This window comes from Aedes albopictus, unplaced genomic scaffold (assembly GCF_035046485.1).
Source record: "Aedes albopictus strain Foshan unplaced genomic scaffold, AalbF5 HiC_scaffold_156, whole genome shotgun sequence".
Classification (NCBI taxonomy): Eukaryota; Metazoa; Arthropoda; class Insecta; order Diptera; family Culicidae; genus Aedes; species Aedes albopictus.
Window position 1 is genome coordinate 7,361 of NW_026916932.1, and position 26,168 is coordinate 33,528.

The window sequence follows — 26,168 nt, forward strand, 5'->3', positions numbered from 1 at the left end:
ACATCAAAGTACGAAAATGTTAAACATTGATTTGAAGTGGCGAACCTTTCAACAATTCACTAAGAAAATTAGCAAAAGTTGAAGGTGTTAACATTTTTGCTGTCCACAATGCTGTCATACGATTTGGAATGCATAACACACTGAGGACTCATCCGGACGCGGCAGAAAACCAAGTGCGTCCAAGTCAAATTTGGAAAGCAAAATTTGCAAAACCTTCAATGGAAATAAGAAGGTATCCATCAGAGATTGTGCAAAAAAGTGTGGAACGACTATTGGTATGGTTCAGCGAGCCAAGGAGCGTAATTCCCTGAAGACCTACCCAAAACAGAAATGTCCTAAACGCAGTCAAATTCTGGCGGATTATATGAAAACTCGGGGTCGGAAACTGAACGACGATGTTTTGAGCACAAATTACATGTGCATAATCATGGATGATGAAACGCATGTCAACAAATTGGACTACAAGGCACAGTTTCTCACTGTAAAGCGGGGCATGTATGTTTCGAATTCGGAGAAATCGATTTTTTGCGAAAAATTTAGGAAAACGTGTTTGTTTGGCAAGCAATTTTTTAAAAGTGGTATGAAATCGTCACCTTTCTTCACCGTCCCAAATATGAACGTCGAAATATACGAAAGGAATATCTCCAGAAACTAATTTTGCCACTCATCTTAAAGCACAAAGGTCCTACATTATTTTAGCCGGATTTGGCATCCTGTCAATATGCGCGTGACACCTTTGACTGGTATGAAGAAAACAGCGTCCAATTTGTGGAAAAGCCAATGAATCCTTTAAATTGTCCGCAAACAAGGCCCATTGAGAAGCATTTGGCTTTGGTGAAAGGGAAACTACTGAAAAAGCATAGAGGAGCAGAGGACATCATCAAATTCAAGAAAAACTGGGTCAACCCAAGCAAAACCATCGACGGAACGGTTGTCAATAACCTTATGAAGAACACCAAGAAGAATGTGCGAGAGTTGGCAAGATCCACAAAAAAAAACAGATATAAAATAATATTATGAGTTTTTCTGATTGTGAAAAAACAATGTAATTACATTTAATTTACAAAATAAATAAAACATTTTCAAATACAGCTATTTTCAAGTGTACTCATAATTAACGATACAGTCCCTACAGCTCCATAAAAACGTCCTCCTCAAATTCATTTGTATGAAGCACCAGCGATGGTAGGGGTCGTACGTCAAGTTAAGAACTATCCCCGGCTCCAACAGTACCCAGTTTCGGATCGGTTCAGTAGTTTTCGAGTCATACAGATATAAAGAAATTCATTTTTATAGGTATTTCTTTAGATAGATTGAATCTTCCAGGGTCTCCAGTTAGCCTAGTGATTAAAGCTGTGGATCGGCTTTTCTCGGCTCCCTGGGCATAGTGCATCCACGTGTATCATTGTCCTAGCCTCACAATATACAATTTCATGCAATGGCAGGCAAAGAAAGCCCTTCAATTAATGACTGTGGAAATGCTCAAAGAACACTAAGTTCAAGAGAGACAAGTTCCAGTGGGAACGTAGAACCGCAAAGAAGAAGAAGATTGAACCTTTCCATCAATAATTTCATAATGTTATGCTTTAAACATTTGCTATGCTAAACCTTAACCGATTGAATCCTCATTGATTATTTATGTTTACCGGACACGGATAGAATTTCAATCATTTCTCTGTTCGAAAAACCCAGCCGAGCAATGATGCGTTATATTTGGCAGACTGTGATTCTATTTAAAACCCACGTGGCTGAGTTTCCGAGTGGTTACGCTGGTGTCTAGAACAAAGCATAAAACACGTGCCTTTTTTTGGGGAGGCAAAGCGCGCACGACATGCAACCAGTCCGACCGATAGTAGGTACACGCGGCTCCGAAACCGCACCGCCAGTCGATTGACGGGGAGCAATGAAAATATGGAACATATAGAAAAACACGCCACCGTCATCCAATCTTTGGCAACAGAAACAAAACGCTGGTTTTTCTCGTTTTTCTGTAGCCAGCTTGTCTATCCTCTGCTAGGTGCCAAAGCTATAGCGAACGGCGAATCAAGGTTGTTGACCGTCGCGTCTCCACCATAATAACGCTGCCTGGATTGTTGTGGTCTCGCATTTATCACTGTTTACATTTACCCATATCTTAAAGCATGGTTCTAACTTACATCATTTCTTTCTTTTTTCTATTTTCAGATTCAAAATGTTTCTATTATCTGGGAATATGTTGCCTTCGTGATAAAGGAAAAAAATACTGACATAAGAAAATAAATAGTTAAGTGTTACAAAGTGTTTAAAGTGTGTAAAATAAAACAAAAATCCAAGAAAAATGGCAACCCCAAACTATAAGGAGCTTAAACTGCAGTCTCCCGCTGGTGCGGATCCGTTTCTATACAATTGGCCGTTCTCGATTGGCGGCGGTAACGATAACGGCGGTATGGAGCTGATCGAGAACGTCCGTTGGGTGTGCGAGGACATGCCGGAAATAAAATCCGCCATTGAGGAGATCAACCTGAACGACATAGACACGGGAGACTACGACGCCATGAAGAATCTGTGCGATCGTTTCAACAAAGCAATCGACAGCGTGACGGCGTTGGTGAGTAACAATTGCTGAACACTAGACTGTTTTATGACACATTCCATGCGTTACGCTTTGCGCGAGAATCAAACTTTTGCTTCCAAAAATTGATATGTTGTTAAATACATGCTAACCAGTATATAAAACTATCAGACTTGAATAGAAGATTCAACTTATGCGAGTTTTCACAAAGGCTCAGTGTGTGCCTGGGCTCGATTCGCGATTGGCCTTGGATTTTTTTTTTCGTAAAGGAAGCATCTTTGAACATATGGTATGTTTGTACCTATCACAGTATTACTGGAAAGGCAGGCCCTCGTTATTTCGTTGGGACTTCACGTGTAGGAAAAGAAAATGAATTTATGGTCGTAATAAATTTAAATTGTTAACAATAAAAAAGACCACAGCAGCTTTTCGTGAGCAAACATTTTCCTGTAGATCTAATGATGATGGATGATTAGAAAATCCTCATCAACGCCAATGACACAGAGCTATCTTCTAGTAGTGTTTACATGCGTAAGTTTTTCTAAAATCAGAAATCCAGAATTTCTGGGAAAAATTGACAAGGATACTTAGAAAAGAAGGAATCTCTGGGAAAATTTAAGGAGGAGTCCCTATGAAAATCAGAGGAAGCTGTGTAATAGTTCAAGGTTTTCCTCGAGGATTTCCTAGTGAAATCTAGATCGAGGAAGCTCTGTAATATTTTAAGGAATTCTAGGAGAAATCTAGATCGATTTCGGAAGAAATCATTGGAAAATTCCAGAACAAGTTCCTGAGGAATTCTGTAATAAATATCTAAAAGGTTTTCCTGGATTAACCAAATGAAATCACCGGAAATACTTGGGAAAACATCCCAGAGAGAAATTCCGAAGGAATCCTTGATGAAATCTTTAAGAATTTCGGATATAATTCTTCGAAAAATTCATGTTTTTTTTGTTAAATACAATTCCGAGGATTATTCTTTGAAAAAAAAATCCGAAGCTAAATAATGGAACAATCTCGGGAGCAATATCTGTTAAATTTCTGGAAGATACCTGAAAGAATTTCAGTTGAAATTCCGATTGAGTCTTCGGAACAACTCCAGGGAACCGCAGGAAACCGATGGGTTCGATCCTAGCCCCGGCACTTTCGTCAGTTGCTCTTTCCCCCTGAGAGCAGCTGACACTGACCCTCTTCTGAGCCCATGGCTCAAACGGACCTGAATACATGGACATCGGCGAACGGCACTCATAATGGACCCCCGATTTGACTGAAAAAGGGAACAACCAACAACCACACATCAATATCCTCGTGCTCATTATTCTACCAGAAAGTGAAAGCAGCGCAACGGTAACCAGTTAGATATATGTAGTAGAATTAAAATAGAGTACATTTAAGGGCGGACGGGACGGTCGGGTAAATATCCGCCATTGCTCTGTTGCTACTAAGATGGTAATCTCAGATTCTACTTCATATTTTGCAACAAAAACCTATCATTGTGTATGCTCACTTGCACTGCACATGCTGATTGTTTTTCATCATCTTCAGCGCAATAGAACTCGAGATTACCATCTTCAAAATCGCGAGGCAAATTGTTAGAAAGAGAGGCAAGATAGGAAAAATAACACGGCGTCCCGTTTCACCTTAAGCGCTGTACAAAGCGTAAGTACATCTTCCAATTGGAATCGCTCACGCAGTGCCCTATTAGACAAAAGAGCTGTAAATTAGGTAAAGTGATTGAAGAATTAAAAAAAAAAACTCCAGGAAACATATCTGTAAGATTTCCAGGAAAAAGCTCTGAAAGAATTTTGAAAGACATCTATGAAAGCTTTGAAAAAACCAGGAAGATTCCCAAAAGGAATCGAAGAAGAATTCTCAGAAGATTTTTGGAATTAATCTCTGGAAGAATAGGACAGATCGGTGAAGTACTAGATTTGTAGTAATGAACTGAATTTTAGTATGGTGGTAAGGTCAATTCTCCGTTTCTGCAATGAAATGGTACAAAAAGCGTGGGTATTATGATTCCTTGCCTAATTGGATGCTGTATGAGCAAAACTTTGGGCAACAGTGTGGTTGTTTTCTCCATTTCTTGCAACATAAACAACATAGTTATCCAAAGTTTTGCTCAAACAACATTAAATTAGGCAAGGAATCATAATACCCACGCTTTTTGTACCATTTCATTGTAGAAACGGAGAGTTGACCTTCTCACCATACTAAAATTCAGCTCATAACTGCAAATCTAGTACTACACCGAACGTGCCCCATTGCGAACATAAATCATGAAATATTCCGAGGGGCATTTTTGAAAAAAATCAGGGAGAAATCCTTGCATCAATTTCGGTAAAAAATTCTTTAGAGAATTCCGGAATAAATTTCGATTCCGGGCATTTTCCGAAAAGAATTCTATAGTAAATTTTGAGATTATTGCTTGGAATATTTTCAAAATAAATCATTGGAAGTTTTCTGAGAGTACTCTTCTGACGAATTTTCAATATTAATTCCGATTGATTGATTGATTTGTCTTTCAGTCCTTGGCTCGTTCGTCTCTATTAATTCCGAGAAGAACCAATGAAAGACGTCCAAGACGAATCTTTGGAATAAAATCGGAGAGAATTATATATAATCCTTCGAATTATTCCTGGGAAAATTACGAGGGGAATCCCTTGACAAAAATCCGGGAGAAACATTAGAACAACTGCGGGAGGAATCTCAGAAAGAAGTGACTGAAAAAGTTCCAAAAAGAATCTCAGGACGAATTTCCAAATTTAAATCGCTGGAAAAATTCTAGGAGATGTCCCTGAAAGTATGCCGTGAAGAAACCGAACAGATTCCTTTGAAGACTCTGAAGGAATGTTTTGAAAGATTTCGGGAAATATCGTTGAATCAATTCGGAGGAAGCTCTGGGAAACATCCGACAGGATTTCGAGATAAATCTTCTGAAAGAATTCCGAGAAAATACCTAAAATATTTTCGAGAAAATCACAGGAAGACATTCGAAATTGCATTCTTGGGGAGAACTCCAGGACAAATTATTCCTAGAAGAATTCAGGAATAAATCTGCAGAATGAAATTTGTGAGGAGTCTAGCTGAAATGCATAGGCACTCTTCAAAGATTTGTGTAAGGAAAAATGATAAAATTCTCGGGGGCATCTCTGAATGATTACAATAAGAAATCCGAAAGAGATTTATGAAAAAATAATACCGGGATGAATATATCTCAGCATTCAGATAAGAATCCTTGGATAAATTCCGAGACAAATCTCTCAATACACGCAGAAAAAAACTAAGTTAAAATCAATAATATTTGAAGTAAATTCAAATAAATTGTCAATTTGTTCAGGCAACAAAAAATACAACTGTTTGGAACAAATCGAACGTCACATTTGAAGCAAATGCAATCCATGTTTAAAACAAAAATGCATCTTCTGACAGATTATGTTAGAAACAAATGTGAATATTTTTTTACATTACATTAAACCTCTAAAGTTATTTCCTTCGCTGGAAAAACCAACCTCCCGTGTTGTACTTTCAATGTCAACATCATGTATAGTATAGGCAAAGTTTTAGAGTATTGTTCTAACTATATCCTAACGATATCTCCGGCACCTTTTCGGAGCAATTTTGTGAATTTCTGAGTAAATTTCTGTGAAAACGGCTAAAAAACACAAAATCGATTTGATACACCTTTAAATCTTTTCCAATTTGGCTCAATTTTGAACTGAAAACTTGTTTTTGCAAGTGGATTGATAATTTGATGTGTCACGGAGAATCGGAGAAAAAAAGTTTCAAAGTGAACAGGTCTAATGTATACATCTATTAGATAACATACGCTCCTGAAAACAACGGAATTTCGTGGATACTTCCGGTGAACCTTGCCTTTTTTTGCAGGAGGAAATCTTGTTTGATATTGCAGCTGGAACTTGTGAGTTTTGTTTACGTTCTAGATGGTGGAACGGGGGGCTCCTCAATCGGTATTGTCGAAATAAATGTGTAATTGAGTTAGTTTTAAAAATTAAAATTTTAGTTTTAAACATTTTTTCAATTTACCGAATAAACATGAATATGTTTGTTTCAAACGAACGAAATTTGTCTCCGTGTAGAACTCCGGGAGAATGAATGCAGATTTTCCAGGAAACACCTGAAATATTTTCCAAAAGAATCTGGAAAAGAATTCCTGGAGGGATTCCTGGAAGAATTCCGGAAAGAAACTTTGGAAGAATTCCGGTGAATTGTGGGAGGAATCCTTTTGAAGATTCCGGGAAGAAGTCCTTGAGATTCTCCTTGAGAAATAGGGTGCCTGTACCAGTTATCAGACTACCTAAGCAATACTATTTCTACAAAAATAAGAAGAAGATCGACGAATGCCATCGATATGTCTAATGATAGATAAGTTTTCATACTTCACATGAAAAATATAGAAACCGAGCCAAAACAACTTTTAGTATTTATTACGGCGTGTGCCAATGATAGGAACCCTGTACCAGTTATGGACATAATTGTTAATTTGGGTTCCACTTTGCACTATTTACATGTATTCCTTACGGGATTAGCCATAACTGGTACACTTTGGCGAAATAGGGTGCAAGGAAGCGAAAAAGTTAAGGAAAATTAACTATTCCTATCACAATTTGCGCAAATTGTGAAGTTTGAATGATTGCAGCCATCTTTTGCGATCGTGATATGTGTTCACGACTTTTTTCTTCTTGATTTGCATCATTAAAGGTTGAAAATCAACTATGGCGAATTTGAGGTACTATAGCCATAACTGGTACACTGAGCCTACCTGAAGACTTGGAGGAATTCGTGTAACGATTCCGGGGGAACTCCTATGGAGAATTTTGTAATAAATCCTGGAAGAATACATAGAAAACATTCCAGGGGTTCAGGTGTACCCCTGTCCGAGAAAAGCTCTGAAAAAAAAATCCTAGGCAAATTTATGGAATCATACCGGCGGAAATCTGTAGAAGATTTCTGGGAGACGGATGTGTTTAACCCTCCTTTGGCATCAGGGTCATTTTTCACCCAAACCGTACACTGCGTCAGCGAGCTGCTCTCAACGTGATGCAAAAGGAAGGTTGAAAGAATTCCTGGAGGATTTCCAAAAGAAATCTAGGTGAAAGTTTTCCAGGAAAAAATCGTTAATCAATTTATTGGGAAATTTCCGAAAGAATCATGAGAAGTCATTGAAAGACTTCTAGGTGATCTCCATTGAAAGAATCCTTTTGAATCCTATTCCCATTGACCTGTTCATAAAAGTTTAAAATTTGTTAGTACTCGCAGAGCAAGTAGATTTGAAGTTAGGGCGTTGCCACTGGATTTCGGTAAGATTTCTGTCATGAATTCCAGTAGGATTTTTCTGAATAATTTCCAGAGAAATTTCTTAAAGAATTTTTGGAAGATATCTTTGAAAGAAAAACCTAAAGGAATCACTGATGAATTCGTTGAAATAATTCCGAGAGAAATTTCAAAAGAGTCCCGAAAAGCAATTCAGAAAGAATAGAGGGAGGAATCCATTGAAGAATTTCGGGAGGGATCACTGGTATACAATTTCCGAGAGGAACACTTGAAAAAAATTCCAAATGAGAACCCAGAGAGAGATATGCTGTTTGAGTATTTTCTGGGAGAATCTTTATAAGAAATCCCTGTAAAAAATCCCAGACAATTTTGCGAGAAAAATCACTGTGAGATTTCCAGAAAAAAGCCTTGGAAAATCCGTAACATATCCTAAGTAGAATTCCTTAGAAGAACTCAAGGTGAAATCTCTAGAAGAATTCCAGATGGAATTCCAATTGAAACATTTGGAAGAACTCAAGGAAAAAAATCTGGTAAGAGCCTTTAAAAAAATTTCGAAAAGGAACTCTAAAAAATGAGAAATTGCACAGGAAGATTTCCGGGAGAAATTCTCGAAAGACTTTCAAAAGTGATATCTGGAAGAATTCGGAAAGAAAATTCCCAAAAAAATCCGAGAGGAACTCTGGAAAGGAATTCCAGGGAGAAATCATCATGAGAATTTCGAGAGAAATTCCACCAATGTTTCCGGAAGGAATTTCTAGGCGAATTCCGGGAGTATTCCTTGGTATATTTTCGAAAAGATTCCTTGGAAGTATTCCGGGGGCATTCTTCTGAAGAATTTTTGAAGGAACTCCTCGTAAAACTTCCGTATACATTCCTGGAGAATTCCGGGAAGTATCTGTGTAAGAAATCCTGGAGAATTCTTTAGAATAAAATCTGAAAGGAACTCCTTGAAGAATTTCTTTAGCCATCCCTGAGAGTGTTCCTGTGTTCTGTGTTCTGTGGATGTTTCCGGAAGTAAACCCTGGAAGAATTCCGAGAAAAATCGCCTAGAGAATTCCGAGACGAATCAAATCATGATTTCCGGTTGGGACATATGAAATTGTTCCGGGAAGAAATTTTGAAGGTACATACATACATACATTTATTTGTTCAACATCATTAAGACAAGACATAATCAACAATAGTACGCCACAATACTCGGTTTGTGGCTGCCGCTCTCCATCCTCGGTCGCGTCTAATGCTCGCCAAGTAACGCTCCACCTGGTCCGCCCATCGTGCTCTCTGCGCTCCACGCCTTCTTGTGCCAACCGGATCAGTTGCAGCTTTGCAGGGTTGTTGTCCGGCATTCTTGCAACATGCCCTGCCCACCGTATCCTTCCAGCTTTGGCCATCTTCTGGATGCTGGGTTCGCCGTAAAGTGCAGCGAGCTCGTGGTTCATCCTTCTCCGCCACACCGTTCTCCTGCACACCGCCGAAGATCATTCTAAGCACGCGTCGCTCGAAAACTCCGAGTGCTGGTCCATGTCTCGTGCCCGTAGAGGATCACCGGTCTTATTAGCGTTTTGTACATGGTGCATTTGGTGCGTGGGTGAATCTTTTTCGACCGCAGTTTCTTCTGGAGCCCGTAGTAGGACCGACTTCCGCTGATGAAGCGCCTCCGAATTTCACGGCTCACGTTGTTGTCAGCCGTCAGTAAGGATCCGAGGTAGACGAATTCCTCCACCACCTCGAAAGTATCCCCGTCTATCATAACATTACTACCCAGACGGATCCGGTCGTGTTCGGTTCCGCCTACCAGCATGTACTTTGTTTTTGAGGCATTCACCACCAGTCCGACCGTTGCTGCTTCGCGTTTCAGGCGGGTGTACAGTTCTGCTACCGTTCCAAATGTTCTAGCGATAATGTCCATGTCGTCCGCAAAGCACACAAATTGACCGGATTTTGTGAAAATCGTTCCCCGGCTGTTGAGCCCGGCTCGTTCTAAAAAAATCTCTGAAAGATTCTGTGAAAGCTTCTAGGAATTTCAGAAAGGATTTCATGATTAAACACTGAAAAGGTTCTGAGAAGAACATTTGAAGTGATTCCGGAAAGAATATTTGTAAGAATTCCGGTATGGGTTCCTGTAGGAATTCTCGGAAGGATTCCGGATTCGTGCAAAAATTCCGGGTTGAATCCTGTGGAGAATTCCGGGAAGATACCATCAAAAATATTCGAGTGGAACGCCCGAAAAGAAAATTCTGAAAACCCTGTACAATTTTCAGAAGATGTTTGTTCCGTCTCCCGCCGAATACGCGTCCAATCTAAAAGTAATACCGGCAACCATGTCGGTAAACAACCAACGACGTGCAGCGATCAACAAAACACGTTCAACCAACAACGGCACTGCAGTAGCGTGCTCGCATCAGTACAAGTCCGACCGTCGACCCGTTTGCGTCACAGTAGCAGTAGCCAGAGCAGAAAAGATTGTAGCTAGAGAAAAGTGAGAAAAATAAAGACATTGTAGTTTACCCGCCGGTGTTCGTCATTTCCCTCCCGTGAATCCCGTCAGTGTCGAATCCAACGTCAGCCGAATGGTCCCCGAGTCGTTCGTCCCAGCGCGAACATTTTGGTCCATCCCGAACCGGATCACGAACTAGTCCGTAGAAGCTTTCGCCGTGAAAGTTTGTCCAGTGCCGTTGGACAGAAGCCGGTCGCCATCTTTTCCGCCGAGTGAAAAGTGTAACGCTGCGCTCTACCGAAGTGAAAACCCGAACGAACAATTGCTCTCGCTACTACGGTTGCATCGCGTCGCGTCGCAGAGTGAAAAGTGCGCGTATACGTGTCGCGTTTGTATTGGTGGTCGTCTAACATCAGAAAATGTCACTGCAACATACGCCACCACCCGCGCGACGAGAAACCCAGACAAACACATCCCGCGATTCTCCACCCTTCCAAGGATTCTCCCAAGGTGAAATCACAATGGATGCTGCCACTACCAAGGAACTCTATGCACTGTACCGGCAGCGGAGCCAGGCTCGGAAGAAACTAGTGCGAATCCAACGGACAATAATCACCAACGATTCGCTCGGATTAGCCCAACTGAACGTCCTCTCCAAGAGCCTTTCTGCTACGTACACCGAATACAATGACTTCCATAGCAAGGTGCTGGCACTGGTGCCTGACGATGCCATCGAACAACAGGAGACCGAATATGATGGTTTCGAGCAGCTGTATTACGCCGTTTCCGAAGCCGTGGAGGAACTGCTTTTGGAGGCAAAAGATAAAGCAGTATCACACAACGCACCCAACAACGAACCGATGGTGGTGATCAAACAGCAACCGCTGAGTGCGCCAATTCCAACATTTGACGGAAACTATGCCGGGTGGCCGAAATTTAAAGCAGTCTTCCAGGACCTGATGGCCAATTCGGGAGATACAGATGCCATAAAACTGTATCACCTTGATAAGGTCCTTATCGGAGATGCAGCAGGTGTATTGGACACAAAAATCTTGAGCGAAGGAAACTACAATGAAGCTTGGAACATTTTGGAAGATCGTTTCGAAAACAAACGTGTTTTGGTAGAAACCCACATCCGTGGCCTGTTTTCGCTCCAAAAGATGACGTCAGAATCCTATAAGGAGCTGAGAGCTCTATTGTCCACAGTTACTCATCACGTTGAAAGTCTGAAGTTCCTCCAGCAGCAGATCATTGGCGTGTCAGAACATATGATCGTTTACCTGGTCGTCTCCGCGCTCGATAGGACTACCCGCAAGTCCTGGGAAGGGACACAAAGGAAGGGTGACCTTCCAAAGTATGACCAAACGATCACCTACCTTAAGTCCAGATGCCAGATACTAGAGAACTGTGAGACTGCGGATCTAGCTACCAAACAAAGCACGAAACCGAAGCCTTTCCAATCGTCGAAGATGAACCCGCAAAGAAGCTATGCAGCGTCGACCAATCCTTTCGAATCCACCAGCGTGTGTGAAATCTGTGGCGGCTCCCATCTTAACTTCCAGTGCTCGACTTTGTCCGATCTCTCTCCGGCCCAGAAAAATGAGAAGATTCGCGCGGCTGGAGTTTGTTTCAACTGCCTACGCAAAGGTCACCGAATTAAGGAATGCCCGTCCGATAAAGCGTGTCGGAAGTGTCAAGGCCGACACCACACATTGCTTCACGACGATGGAGTACCCACCCGAACACCCCCACCGAATGTTTCGCTTCCAACGGACGCTTCCGTTCCCGTACCGACTCAACCGACTGGGGTGCAGACGTCTACCCCTGTGGATGCACCCGTGTCTACAGCATGTTCATCAAATTTCGCACAAACAACAAAAACGGTGCTGTTATTGACTGCGATAGTACAGGTCTTCGACAGTTACAACGAGCCACATCAATGCCGGGTCCTCTTGGACAGTGGCTCACAAGTCAACTTCGTGACGGAAGAAATGGCCAACCGCCTTGGCCTAACGAAGAAACCGGCTAACGTTCCTATCGTTGGCATCAACGCCCTGCGCTCCCTTGCCCGTGAGAAGATGGTTGTCAGGATCCGATCCCGTGTATCCAGCTTCCATGTTAGCCTCGAGTGTCTGGTTACCCCAAGAGTGACCGGTGCGATTCCGACATCTAAGATTGACATCACCAACTGGAAGATTCCAAACGGAATAACCCTCGCTGATCCCAATTTCCACACCCCCGATAAGGTAGACTTGCTCATCGGCGGGGAACTGTTTTTCGACCTGCTGAAACCTGGACAACTGAGCCTTTCCGAAGGGCTTCCACAACTACGAGACACTTATCTGGGTTGGATCGTAGCTGGTTCCATCGTCGATCCACTTGTGTCGAACATATCACTCCAATGCACACACGCTGCCGTTGAAGACATCGAGCAAAGTATGCAGAGGTTCTGGCAAATTGAGGAGGTGCCAGAAGTCCCCAAAAGGTCAACCGAGGAAACTGAATGCGAAGCTCATTTCCTTGCTACCTACAAGCGTGACGAAACGGGGAGATTCATTGTTGAATTGCCGTTCAAAGCTAATCTGCCCCAGTTGGAGAGTTGTCGTTCCCTAGCGTTGAAAAGATTCCTGATGCTGGAGAAGCGATTTGCCCGCGATCCTGTTTTGCAAGCGCAATACGTCAGCTTTATCCGGGAATACGAAGCTCTCGGTCATTGTGTCGAAATCGACGAATCCGCAGATCCAGCAACCAAACAAACGTATTACTTGCCGCACCATGCAGTTTTGCGTCCGTCTAGCTCAAGCACCAAATGTCGAGTCGTGTTCGACGCAAGTACCAAGCCATCTCCATCAGATCTCTCCTTGAATGACGTGCTGCAGATCGGCCCGGTAGTGCAGAACGACCTATACCACATTGCGCTGCGTTTTCGAAAATTCAAGGTCGCCTTTACCGGAGACATATCGAAAATGTACCGGCAGGTTCTCGAGGCCCAGCCGGATCGTCGTTTCCTCCGGATCTTCTGGAGGGAGCATCCTTCGTTACCCCTACGAGTTCTCGAGCTGTGTACCGTTACCTACGATACGGCGTCGGCCCCATATCAAGCAACCAGGTGTTTGGTACAACTAGTCGAAGAGGAAGGTGAGTACTTTCCTATCGCCGCTCGTATAGTGAAGGAGGAGACGTACATGGACGATGTACTCTCTGGTGCCGACTCGGTGGAAGACGCCATCGAAGCTCAGCAGCAACTGAAACACCTGCTCGAACGAGGAGGTTTTCCCATACATAAGTGGTGCTCAAATTCTGATGAATTCCTTGAGCACATCCCTGTGGAAGACCAAGAAAAGAAGGTTGCGGTAGAGGAACATGGAACAAATGAAGCCATCAAAGTGTTGGGTTTACTCTGGAATCCATCTGAAGACTCAATGCTTATCGCCTATCGTCCGAAATCATCAAGGTTGTGTCTGCAACGGCCCACGAAGAGAGAAATGTACTCGGAAATCGCCAAGTTTTTTGACCCCTTGGGACTGGTGTCGCCGGTCATCGTAGTAGCAAAACTCCTAGCGCAGAGATTATGGCTTCTGAAGACTGGATGGGACGAACCTGTGGATAACGACACAGCACAACAGTGGCAGGAGCTCCAGGATTCACTAATGAATCTCCACGAAATTGAAATTCCAAGACGTGTCACGTGCGACAACGCCATTGCTTACGAGTTGCACGGCTTCTCCGACGCCTCCGACAAAGCTTATGGCGCCTGCATTTACATGCGAAGTGTTTTCGTCGATGGTTCAGCCAAGCTCCATCTCCTAACTAGCAAGTCAAAACTGGCTCCACTGAAAGATCTCTCTATCCCACGGAAGGAACTATGCGCCGCACTTTTGCTTACCCGGTTGACACAGAAAGTGGTACCAGCTTTGGATATGGAATTCCGGAGCATTGTGTTGTGGTGTGATAGCACAGTTGTTTTAGCGTGGATCAAGAAACCCCTTAACCAACTACAGCTCTTTGTAAGGAATCGGATCGCTGTAATTCAAGAGCATACCAATGCGTATCTGTGGGCATATGTTCGATCTCAGCATAATCCAGCGGACATCGTATCCCGTGGTCAACTGGTCGGGTCTCTAAAGAACAACAGCCTTTGGTGGAGCGGGCCCGAATTTCTCCATCGGGCAGAATATCACACAGAATCCCTTGAAGATGTTTCAGATGAGGAGCTTCCGGAGCTGAAGGCTCTGGCAGCAGCACCTGATGTGAGTACGGACCTCCATTCATTCTTTCTCCGGTTCAGTAACTTCCGTAAAATCCAACGTGTTGTGGGCTATGTTTTGCGTTTTGCTGCCAACTGCCAGAAGAGGAATCTGGTGGAGCGTGAGCTTAAACTCCATCTGACCGTCCGTGAGCTTCGCCGGTCAACTGAAGCTATCATGTACGTTGTGCAGCGCACCCATTACTCCGATGAAATGAAGCGTGTTCTATCAAATCAGCCCTGCAAAAGTCTTGGAAATCTCCGGCCCATTATCTATGACAGACTACTACGAGTAGGTGGCCGGTTGGACCGCTCACAGTTACCATTCGAGAGCCGTCACCCAATCATTCTGCCGGATAAGGATCCGGTCGTACGCCTACTTATTCAACAAATGCACGTCGAGCTTCACCACGTTGGACAAATTGGTCTGATGAACGCCATGAGGCAGCGATACTGGCTGGTGAACGCTCGTTCCACAATTCGATTGGTTACACGGCGTTGTGTGAAATGCTTCCGGACAAACCCAACCACTCCAAGTCAGCTGATGGGAAACCTTCCAGTATCAAGAGTTGTGCCATCACCTCCCTTCGCCGTAACCGGCGTAGATTATGCCGGACCTTTCTGGACCAAGCAAGGTACTCGACGCCCAACCTTGGTGAAATCATACATAGCTGTGTACGTATGCATGGCAACCAAGGCCGTACATTTGGAGGGCGTTACTGATTTGACCACCGATGCATTCATGGCTTCTCTTAGACGTTTCATCGCTCGCCGGGGAATGGTCCATGAACTCCATTCAGATAACGCTACCAATTTTCGTGGTGCAAGTCACGAATTGAACCAGCTGTACCAGCAATTCCGTGAACAAAGGACCGTTGACGCTATCGAATCGTTTTGCCGCAACCATGAGATTGAATGGCATTTCATACCCCCAGACGCACCTGAGTTCGGCGGTCTGTGGGAGGCGGCCGTAAAGTCTGCCAAAACGCACCTCAAACGTGTCGTTGGTAATACCAATCTGACTTTCGAGGAATTTTGTACCGTGCTGGCAGAAATTGAAGCTGTTTTAAACTCCCGGCCCTTGTTCGCTATATCCAATGACCCTGCGGACCCTTTGGTGATAACCCCGGCACATTATTTGATTGGACGGCCGCTTATCGCCCCAGCTGAACCATCTCTGGAGAACGTCAAGGCATCCCGCTTGTCGAGATGGCAACACCTTCAGCTCCTTCGCGAACAGTTTTGGCGTGCCTGGAGCCGTGACTATTTGAATACTTTGCAACCTCGAAGCAAAAATCAGCAGGAAAGGCCCAACATTCGTGAAGGGATGATTGTGCTGCTTCAGGATCGGAATCAACCCCCTCTTCACTGGAAACTAGGCCGCATCGTGGCCGTCTATCCAGGAACCGACGGTTTAGTCCGGGCAGTTAATGTCTTCGCTGATGGAGTCAAGTATCGTCGTCCTATCAACAAGGTATCTATCCTACCCATTGAGGATAACGAAGCTTTCCCAAATACGTCTTCTTCAATTAATTGAGATGCCTCAATCGGGGGGAGGATGTTCCGTCTCCCGCCGAATACGCGTCCAATCTAAAAGGAATACCGGCAACCATGTCGGTAAACAACCAACGACGTGCAGCGATCAACGAAACACGTTCAACCAACGGCACTGCAGTAGCGTGCTCGCATCAGTACAAGTCCGACCGTCGACCCGTTTGCGTCACAGTAGCAGTAGCCAGAGCAGAAAAGATTGTAGCTAGAGAAAAGTGAGAAAAATAAAGACATTGTAGTTTACCCGCCGGTGTTCGTCATTTCCCTCCCGTGAATCCCGTCAGTGTCGAATCCAACGTCAGCCGAATGGTCCCCGAGTCGTTCGTCCCAGCGCGAACAATGTTCTGAATGAAATCTGTAAAAGATTTCAGATAGATTTCAGGGAGATGCTCCTAGACGAAATCCCTGAATGATTTCCGAAAGATATCCATACAAGAATTGCGGGAAAGTTCCCTGAAATAATTTTAGAAGAGATCTTTAAAAAAGTTTCCTCATAAATCTTTTGAAATACCCCGAAAGATGTCCTGGATTAAAAAGGAAGCCAATTTGAAATGAAAATTTAGAAAGGAATAAGGAAGTGGAACCATCTCGGCAGGGGTCCTATTTTGGGCACTTTTCTGCTATATCTAGCCGTGTACAAAATTTCAAATCAATTGGTTCAATCCAACAAACCGTTATCGAGTTTCAATTTTTTGAAAAAGAAGATTGTGTTTTTTTCTCATAGGGTATGTGTGCCATCAGTAATCTCACGCTCCCATATTCATCTTATTCGAAAACATGGGATTACGGCACCGATTGACTCAGTTCTTTTTGTTTTCAAGCGTGCTCACTTCTAACAAAAAATACAAAAATAAGAAACAAAACAAACAGCGTTTCAATCCTTTGTTTTTCGTAGGATGAAAATGGGAGCCACATGCTTAAGAAGGGAACCAATACCCTATGTCCCTTTTCAAAAGCTAGGTGAAAAAATATTGCAAAACAAAATAACATGGAATACATTTTCGGATAGAAGCTCATACAATCTTTAATCTTCATTTGTTATACCTATCTACATAACATTCCTAATGTCGATTTTTTTCTCTTCCTCTTTACAGGAAAAGGGCACGTCCCTTTCAAACCAGCGTTTTACGTATCCTTCACGAGGTCTTTTACGACACATAGTTCAACAAGTTTACAATCAGGCGGTTGTCGAACCGGAAAAGCTGAACCAGTACGAACCATTTTCGCCGGAAGTGTACGGCGAAACGTCGTTTGATTTGATCTGCCAAATGATTGACGAGATCAAAATTACCGCCGACGACGTGTTCGTTGATCTGGGGTCTGGCGTCGGACAGGTAGTATTACAAATGGCCGCGTCTACACCGGTTAAGATATGCTATGGAATAGAGAAAGCCGACGTTCCGTCGCGTTACGCAGAAGGTATGAATGCTACCTTCAAAATGTGGATGCGATGGTTCGGTAAAAAGTATGGCGACTACGAACTCATCAAGGGAGATTTCTTAGCGGATGAACATCGCGAGAAAATTATGTCGGCAACGATTGTGTTCGTGAACAATTTCGCTTTCGGACCTAATGTTGATCATTCACTCAAAGAACGTTTCGCTGATTTGCGAGATGGGGCCAGAATAGTTTCATCCAAAAGCTTTTGTCCGTTAAACTTTAGAATAACGGATCGTAATCTCAGCGACATTGGAACCATTATGCACGTTAGCGAAATGACACCTCTGAAAGGGTCGGTCTCATGGACGGGTAAGCCTGTTTCATACTATCTTCACATCATCGATCGAACAAAGTTGGAAAGATACTTTCAGCGTCTCAAGACGAAGGGAAATGATAATGACAACCAAGCTAGCGGGAGTACTAATACGCGAGCATCGCGATCTAGAAAAGATAAAAACGAAAAGGCAGTTACAAACGATGAAACCAGTTCCGATAGTGAAGCGGATGCTGCGGGCCCGGCAAATAGAAAACAGCCATGGTCAGATTGGTGCAGCGGAAAAGAAAAGGAAAGTAGTCAATCCGAGGAAGAAAACAACAATTCCCCGGTATTGCGAAACGGTCGAATCCCAGTGGCAACAAAGAAACGTAAAAAGATAACAAGACCTAAAACGGTCAAAAAGGACCCGGTTGCGCAAGCAGCTCAACAAGCGGCGAAAGAAGCACAGGCAGCCGTTACGAAACGAAGAGGCCGGGTAAAGAAAGGACGGCAGCGAAGGGCTCTTAAAATCAATGGACTGGATCTCTTGCACAGTGAAACCTTACTAAGTACATCTGATCAAGCCATTGGAAAACGATTGCCACCAGCTCCCGGTTGCGTAGATCAGCTGCTTACGTCTTTAGCCGGTGACATGCAGCATACCGAGCTGGACATTCCGGAAGCACCTTCTGAGACGCCTTACGGCCTGCAAATATTGTTGGATTTGTTCAAAACTCAGTTTATGAAAGCTATCGAATCAATGCGAAAAACTTCATACAAAGATAATGTTCAGCAGCAAATAGAACGAGAAAAAGAACGAAATCAGCGCCTCTTGAATCGTGCTGGCCAACTGGAAAAGCAAATCAAAGTTCTAATTGACGACAGCGTAGCCCTTCTGAAGGCTCGAATGAATGAGCTAGGCATCAGCACAACTAGCCAAAATGACCTGCTTTGTAAAGCGAAAGAAATTGTCGGTCGGCATAAGGAGCTGCAAGTTATGGCCGCAAAACTACAAAATCAAGTGACCTCCATCGAACAAGAACAAAAACGATTGGTTATGCAGCATGTGCAGAGAATGGCCGACAAGTATATCAAAACTGAAGACGTGGAGATGACTCCAAAGACTTCACACGAACTGGTTCTCAAAGAAATTGCCAACACATTGTCGCAAAGAAAAAAGCTATATGCTCAAGTATCTTCCATGGAAAACGAACTGAGTGTAATAGAAAAATTGGCAGAAGAGCGAAAAGCTGCTGCTGCATTACAAACGACAATTGTCACACATCAACGAGGGGAACAACCAACGCTCCACCATCAGCATAGAGAGCAACATATTTCTCGAGAACAACCTCATCAGCGTGTTGAAGAACTCAGACGCGAAGTACACCATTCAGTGCAATCCCAACCTCAAGCTCCTTCCGTTACCGTACACGTTACTCAGCCACCTTCCTCCAAGCACAGCTCCGGGTCTTCTAGATCTCAGAGAAAGTCCCGCGAAAATCGAACAAGATCTCAAGAATGGCCGGAAATACCGGACATTGGCAAGATCGAAGAAAACAATCCAGAAATACTGGCACAAAAGATACTTGAAACCGGCAGACAGATTGAGGCCGGTAAATTGTTGGCCAATAGCGCAAATAAACACCAGAAAGAGCGGGAAACTAAGAACCATCATTTGCAGCAGCAACAGTATCAGCATCAATCGCAGCAGCCACATCAGTTGTCTCATCATACTCACCCCGCTGATGCTGCATTGATGCCTGCGCCTGCTACGTTAAGCAAATCACACCATCGTGGCAACAACAGCGCGAACACAACAACTGCCAATGTAAGCATACCCAAAACTTATGTACCTGTACCACCCTCAGCTGGCCCAGATATGGTAGGATTACCACCAGCAGGAGGCAGCACAACAAACATCAAATCCGAATCACGCTCAAAGCTGCAAGATTCGCACAAGGTGGTTAACTTTGAGGATCGCTTGAAAAGTATTATCACTTCGGTTTTACAGGCACCTCCAAAAAGTATCGGTTCCGGAGGACCTCTTCAACCCCAGCAACCACCACCTTCGTCGCACCAAGGACCGTCACAACATCATATGCGTGAAGTATCGCAGCAACCGATGCTTCTGGGTCACGGAGAACACGTTTCGCCTACTAAGTCGTCATCGTACGGGAAAACAGTGTACCTTGCATCGGGTCCACCACCACCTCCGCCAACTTCGATGCATAATTCTTTACACCACGAAATGGGACCACGAAGTAGTGGCAATCAACATCATCTACCTCATCCGTCTTCTGGTGGTGGTCCAACCTCTCAACCGCCGAGCCAATTTTCGTCCTTGATGAATCCTGTCACAACGGCGCACCATCTGAATGCCACCACGACCATCACATCATCGCCGATTTCGCCGTACAAGGGTCACGGCTCCAGCCAAAGTACGAAAATATCACCGAGTTCAAAGTACTACCAGAAATCAATGCCAATTAACCATCATTCCCCAGGGGCCAACAGCAGTAGTACGCACCAGCAGATTCTTCAGCAGCAAGAACGCGATCGGGAAACTCTGCGGCAAACTCAAATGGCAATGCACTACGGTGGGTCTCACAGTGGTCAACCCCACCCGAACGTTGTGGATCCTCATCTGTTGCACCGAAGTGCTCTGGAAGGGAAAATGGAATTCAAAGCTCCGGAGCAGTTTCGATATGATCATCGCAATCCCATTGAACCTCCTATGAGTGGCCAAAGTCACTCACGAAGTTCGTCGGCCACATCACTGGAGGGCGACTATCCATCTGCTGCTGGGGCCAACATTCGTTACATCAATGTGCCAACGAATTCACAACAACAACCGCAACAAATGCCACTCCAACAACAACAACAGCAGCAACAACTGTCCGGAGGAGGTAACAACTCCCGACCCGGATCATCATCGTCTCAACCCGACTACACTCAGGTATCGCCGGCAAAGATGGCCCTAAGACGTCATCTATCGCAAGAGAAACTAACGCACCCGATGCCGCCTTCGTCATCGAACACGGTCAAAACCATCGGCGATCTGGTGAATGGAGAGATCGAACGAACGCTGGAGATTTCCAATCAGTCGATTATCAACGCTGCCGTCAACATGAGTACAGCGGTGGTGCCACCGTCGGGACACACCGTCATCAACACGAACGTCCAACGACCGGAACGGGTTAGCATTCGGGTGATGGAGGAAGCTGCACTTAATGGAAGGTGAGTATTTTCTGAATGAATATAACAGATTTTGTTTACATCAGAGAATGCTGTGAAATGTCCGGTTTTGTTACAATGGTTGTACTTGTAAAACTCCGATGTATTATCGAAGATGCGTTGTTTTGCGTTTATAGGGTATCGAACCTATTTTGAGCACTTGCTGCTATAACATCTCATAAGCGGTCGCATAAGGTTTTTACATGGTACAGTTGGTTCGTGGGTGAACCTTTTTTGACCGCAGTTTCTTTTGGATCCCGTAATACTTAGGCTCGACTTCCACTGATGATGCGCCTTCGAATATCACGACTCACATTCACATTGTTGTCAGCTGTCAGTAAGGATCGAAGATAGACGAATTCCTCCACCACCTCCTAGGTATCGCCGTCTATCATAACGTTATTTCCTAGACGAATCCTGTCGTATTCAGTTTTCGCCTACTAGCATTTCATCACCATTCCGGCCTTTGCAGCTTCGCAATTCAGACGGGTGTACGTGGCAACCCCAATCCCACCTAATAAATCTGACAGGTTTCAACATCTATCGTGTATCCACATTAACAATGCATTGGATACACAAATGTTTACATACAACATGCTAGATTGTGAAAGATGGCGGCATTGCACCCTGGTGGGTGTACGAATCTGCCACCATTCGAAATGTTCTGGCGATAATATCCATGTTGTTCGAGAAGCACACAAACTGAACGGATTTCGTGAAACTCGTATCCTGATGTTGATCCCGGCTCGTCGCTTTACGCTTTCCAGGGCAATGTCGATGAGTAGGCATGAGAGACCATCCCCTTGTCATCTGCGAGATCCGAATGAACTGCAACATCCATGGATGTTTCACCCGAAATCATTACGCAGCTTCCCACAATAACCGTTTTTCTTCATGTTATATGATATGATAGCTCTTAGCGGTGCATAATGTTGTTTGCCGCCGTTGACTTCGATGAACAGGGAATGCGTTGGGACCTGGTATTCACGGCATTTCACAGGATTTGCCGTACGTTGAAGATCTTGTCCACTATCGAAAGGCCATCGATGAAGCCGGCTTGATAACTTCCTACTATTGTGCCATGAACTTCCTACTAACTCATTCGTTTTAGATGACAGCGATGATGATCGCTCTAAAGTTTTCGTATTCCAAATGGTCATCTTTTTTGTGAATGGGACAGATTACCCTTTCCTTCAATTCGTTAGCTACATGCGAATATCAAAACGGGGCATGTCACAAAAGTTCAGCTTATTCAGCTTCCGGTAGCTGTTCGGTCTCTCAGATCCTGACTATCATTCGGTACAGGCAGATGAACAACTTCTGCCCATTTTGATGAGTTCTACAGCTAATGGCTACTGGTGAATGGCATCCCTAACTTCCCTCAGCGTGGGAATTGGATCATTTCCGTTATCTTCATCTCCCGTGCCTACTTTCTCCTTGCCATTCAGGTGCTCATCCACCTTTAAATTAACTCGGTGTTTCTTCTCCCGAAAGAGGCAGGCCTGTTGCTTCTGCTACGTTCTGCAATGTTCTACGTTCTGCCGGGTTCCATGCTGCAGCATTACCGTCCGGGCTGCGTTCTTCTCCAAAACCGCTCTGCACTCCTCGTCGAACCATTCGTTCCATCGACTCCGTTGCACGTTCCCGATGGTGCTCTCGGCTGCGTCGTCGATGACTGCTTTTGCGCGTATGCTGACGTGACATCCGTAACTTCAGTCGCTCTAAGCTGTACCATGGCTGTCGCATGTACCATACATTGTTGATTTTTTTTTATTCTTCAACCACTTAACCTAATTTACTGCCCTAGCGGACCACTACGTGAGCGATTACAATAGGCGGCTGCACTTATCCTTTAGTACAGCGCCTAAATGTATTCTATCCTAATTCTAATTCGAACTGGTAGCCTTTGCGCTGCTATCACTTTTCTGCCCTGTCCATGGCACGATGTTGCTGTGTGGCTTTTGTTCCATTTTCAGTTCGATTGGGGGTCCATTATGAGTTGCCATTTGCCGATATCCAAGTTTCCGGGTCCGTTAGAGCATATGCTCAGAAAAGTCAGGTGTCAGCCGCTCTCGGGGGAAAGAGCAACTGAAAATTGCAAGTGCCGGGACTGGGATCGAACCCATGACCTTCCACTTATGAAGTGAACGTGCAGCCACTACGCTACGGGCCCCGGCATCTATACATTGTTGATGACGGGAAGTTTTCGGCGTAATTTGATTATCACCAGGTAATGGTTGGAATTGATGTTAACGCCACGATAGGTCCTGACGTCGATAATGTCGGAGAAGTGCTGTGCATCAATCAGAAAGTAGCCGCGACTCTGTTAGATGGTACCTGCAGCGCATCGATGTCGAACCCGCGATATAATAGATTGGAGATGTAGTAGATCGGAGAGTATGCGAGTGCTCCCGATGATGTTAAGAGATCGGCAATTCTACGTACCTAGCTTCCAATCGCAAGTCCTGTTTCGTCGCTAAGGCATTGATCTCGGTTCGTATTATTCTGTTGCTAACTTTCCGTTGCAATTCTATTTTTACGGCTGACTGGCAGGGCCGGACAACAATCCCTCAACTTTGCGGAGGACTATGATGCACAGTTCAGCTTAGAGCCCTGACGGCCCTTCCACGTCTGCCCATGAGAAACAGAAGCTATTGTGAGGTACTTGTAGAAGGCTCAATGACCGCAACAAGGTCTGTATTACGTGTTCCCCTGCATTTATCGTGTCATGGATACTACTACCGTAGTTTAGTTCGATGGTTGAGATATTTCACTAAGTCAATGGAGTCGCACGGTTTTCCACTTCCCCACTGAACTTATCAAGTTTTCTTCAAACGGCAGGGTTCGTCGCTTATGTACAAAGTCTTCTCGCTGTTTTACTCCGTCAAATTTACACTTTCTTTTGTTCTCTATTTCCAGTGCTCAAACCTCGTCGTACAGTCCGGTATCTCGTCCGAACAGTCGGGAAATGACAAAATCCCCTGTACATCTTCACGGTCAAAGTAATTTGGCCACACTGGCACAAGTGGCCACCTACAATCACAAAAAGGCATCAACGTCCTCGTCGTCATCTTCGGCGGCAATTATTTCACCGCGAGGTGCACCTGTACAGCAGCAGCAGCAGCAGCAGATGGATAGTCGAGGCCATTCCACGTCTTCGCAACAATACCCACAAACAGCACCGCACCCATCGGTTGTCTATCAACCGACGCGCAGCGAGAAACCGTCCTACTCGTCCGCAGATCGTCACGGAGCTGCAGAACCACCGTACATGGCGCTCCCCCGCGCGGACATTAAACCACATTTGGATTCGTATTTCATCGATGAACACAAACGACAGCAACAACAACAACAGCAGCAGCAGCAACAACAACAACAACAACATCAAATGCACCGACAAGAACCGTCAGCGGTTGGATCCCATCTTCCGCCGACCTCGCATCACCAAACCGGAAGCGGAATGCGAGCAATGGGTGACATGTATCACCATCGTGGTCTTGCGGTGGGCCCAATGGAGCAGCCGCATTCGCGCAGGGAACCTCCGATGGCTTCCCAGGCGATGGATGATCGTATGAACGGCAGTCCACCGCTTGAAGGTATGTATTCGTGCAGTTGATTCAATCGTAGCATAATTTCCTAATGTCCACGGGTTGATAAAATATATACATTTCTTCAGGTTTGGCTGCATCGCTACGGGCACGTGTAATCGCCCAACTGAACAGCAAGGATGAAGACGTTGAACGACATCGGCGACCGGATCTAGCTGCACCAATGCACTCAGGACCCAATAACACCATTCAACTAGTACCAGCGCAACAACACGTTAAAACTGAGAGTGAGTGTAATTCTTCGATGTGCATGGATTTTGGTAAACTCAGGTTCACCTTTCACGTCTTTTGCAGAGTACTCAGCCGGCATCAAGCGTACTTCGCCCATCATAGAAAACCCCCCAAGACCGCCGAAAATGCTTTACACCGACTGCTCGGACTCGATGATCAACTCGGACCTGCTTCACGTCGGAAGGAGCGGATCGGGGTCATCCCGCGGAATGGGACCGTTGATGAGTCCGGAAATCAATTCGCTTTCTGCGGTTGACGATCGGCAACATTTGTTGCGTCACGGCAGGAACGACGTTGACGGTATGTCTTTCTAGTTTTGATGCTAACTGTTCTCTTTTGCTTTACCTATTTTTTTTCTGTTCTCCTACATGTGATAACTCGTCAATAGTGTTGTCCTGTGTTATTTTTCGATCCTAATATCATAGATTCATTGAAATTAATTTTCCTCTGTGCCACTTATATTGTTGCTAGTATTCTTGTTGTCATTCTGCATATGCTTGTTCATGTTTTCTAACTGTAGAAATTTTCGTCTCAATATATTCAAGTATTTTAGGAGCACCTTCTTGAAACAGCTTCAAAACATTGCTTTTCTCCCATTGTGAGTGAGAGTCGCGAAACACGTTGGGACACACCACAGCTAATTATTCTTCTCTTTTCCATGTACACGTAAAAGGTTGCTTTGCATACGGCGAAATCCGTTTTGATAGCGAATATGCCCAGTAGAAAAACGTCTTCTCTGTTTAGTCTTTTCGCGCAATTCATCCATCAAATATGTAAGTTTAGATGTGACAATCTTGCAGAGCAATGTGTGTGTGACGTTTTCAACACTGACTCGATGTGGCTTTTCTTTACTACTATGCGTCACACATCCGTAAAAAATAATGATATTTTTGCTGTTTTGCACTTTTTGCGATCTCTAGTTTCATGAACGCAATTTGTTTCAATTTTCGGTGAGCGAAATTAGGATTTGATGTGTCCACATTGAACAATTGACCATGTTGAACCCATCACGAACGAATGTGAATTTCGTCTTTTCTAAATCTAAAAAGTCGTTTTTACTGTGTTAATTTGTCGCGCGTCAATGACAATGTATTCAATCTACTACAGACATACAAACATTGCTATAGTTGCGGAAGCGGAACAGATAGTCACACAGCTAGGTGAAGCGTTAAGCACATCATAACTGTGCTGAATAGTCTGGGTTCGATTCCCGGTCGGTCCAAGATCTTTTCGTAACTTCGTAACAACTTTGGAAAAAGTTATGATTAGATCCGCTTAGAAAGATCCTCGACCTAACCAGAAATCCAACCCATCCAAACCTT

The 26,168-nt window shown here is 44.3% G+C and overlaps 1 protein-coding gene across 9 annotated transcripts in view; it reads left to right on the top strand.

Moving 5' to 3' along the window:
* The first annotated feature begins 2,064 nt into the window (after positions 1–2,064).
* LOC109414131 (histone-lysine N-methyltransferase, H3 lysine-79 specific) overlaps positions 2,065–26,168 on the top strand; it is a 37,372-nt gene continuing 13,268 nt past the window's right edge. For 3 of the 9 annotated variants that reach the window (XR_009995786.1, XR_009995787.1, XR_009995788.1), the window contains exons 1-5: positions 2,065–2,587; positions 17,172–21,010; positions 23,927–24,603; positions 24,684–24,842; positions 24,910–25,146. Coding sequence is in view for 4 of the 9 variants with exons in the window: in XM_062843330.1 (XP_062699314.1) it covers positions 2,318–2,587; positions 17,172–21,010; positions 23,927–24,603; positions 24,684–24,842; positions 24,910–25,146 (5,182 nt within the window). In the remaining 5 variants the exon portion in view is untranslated. The remainder of the gene's footprint in view (positions 2,588–17,171; positions 21,011–23,926; positions 24,604–24,683; positions 24,843–24,909; positions 25,147–26,168) is intronic. The other 6 variants (XR_009995789.1, XR_009995790.1, XM_062843332.1 and 3 more) reach the window with 5 other exon arrangements.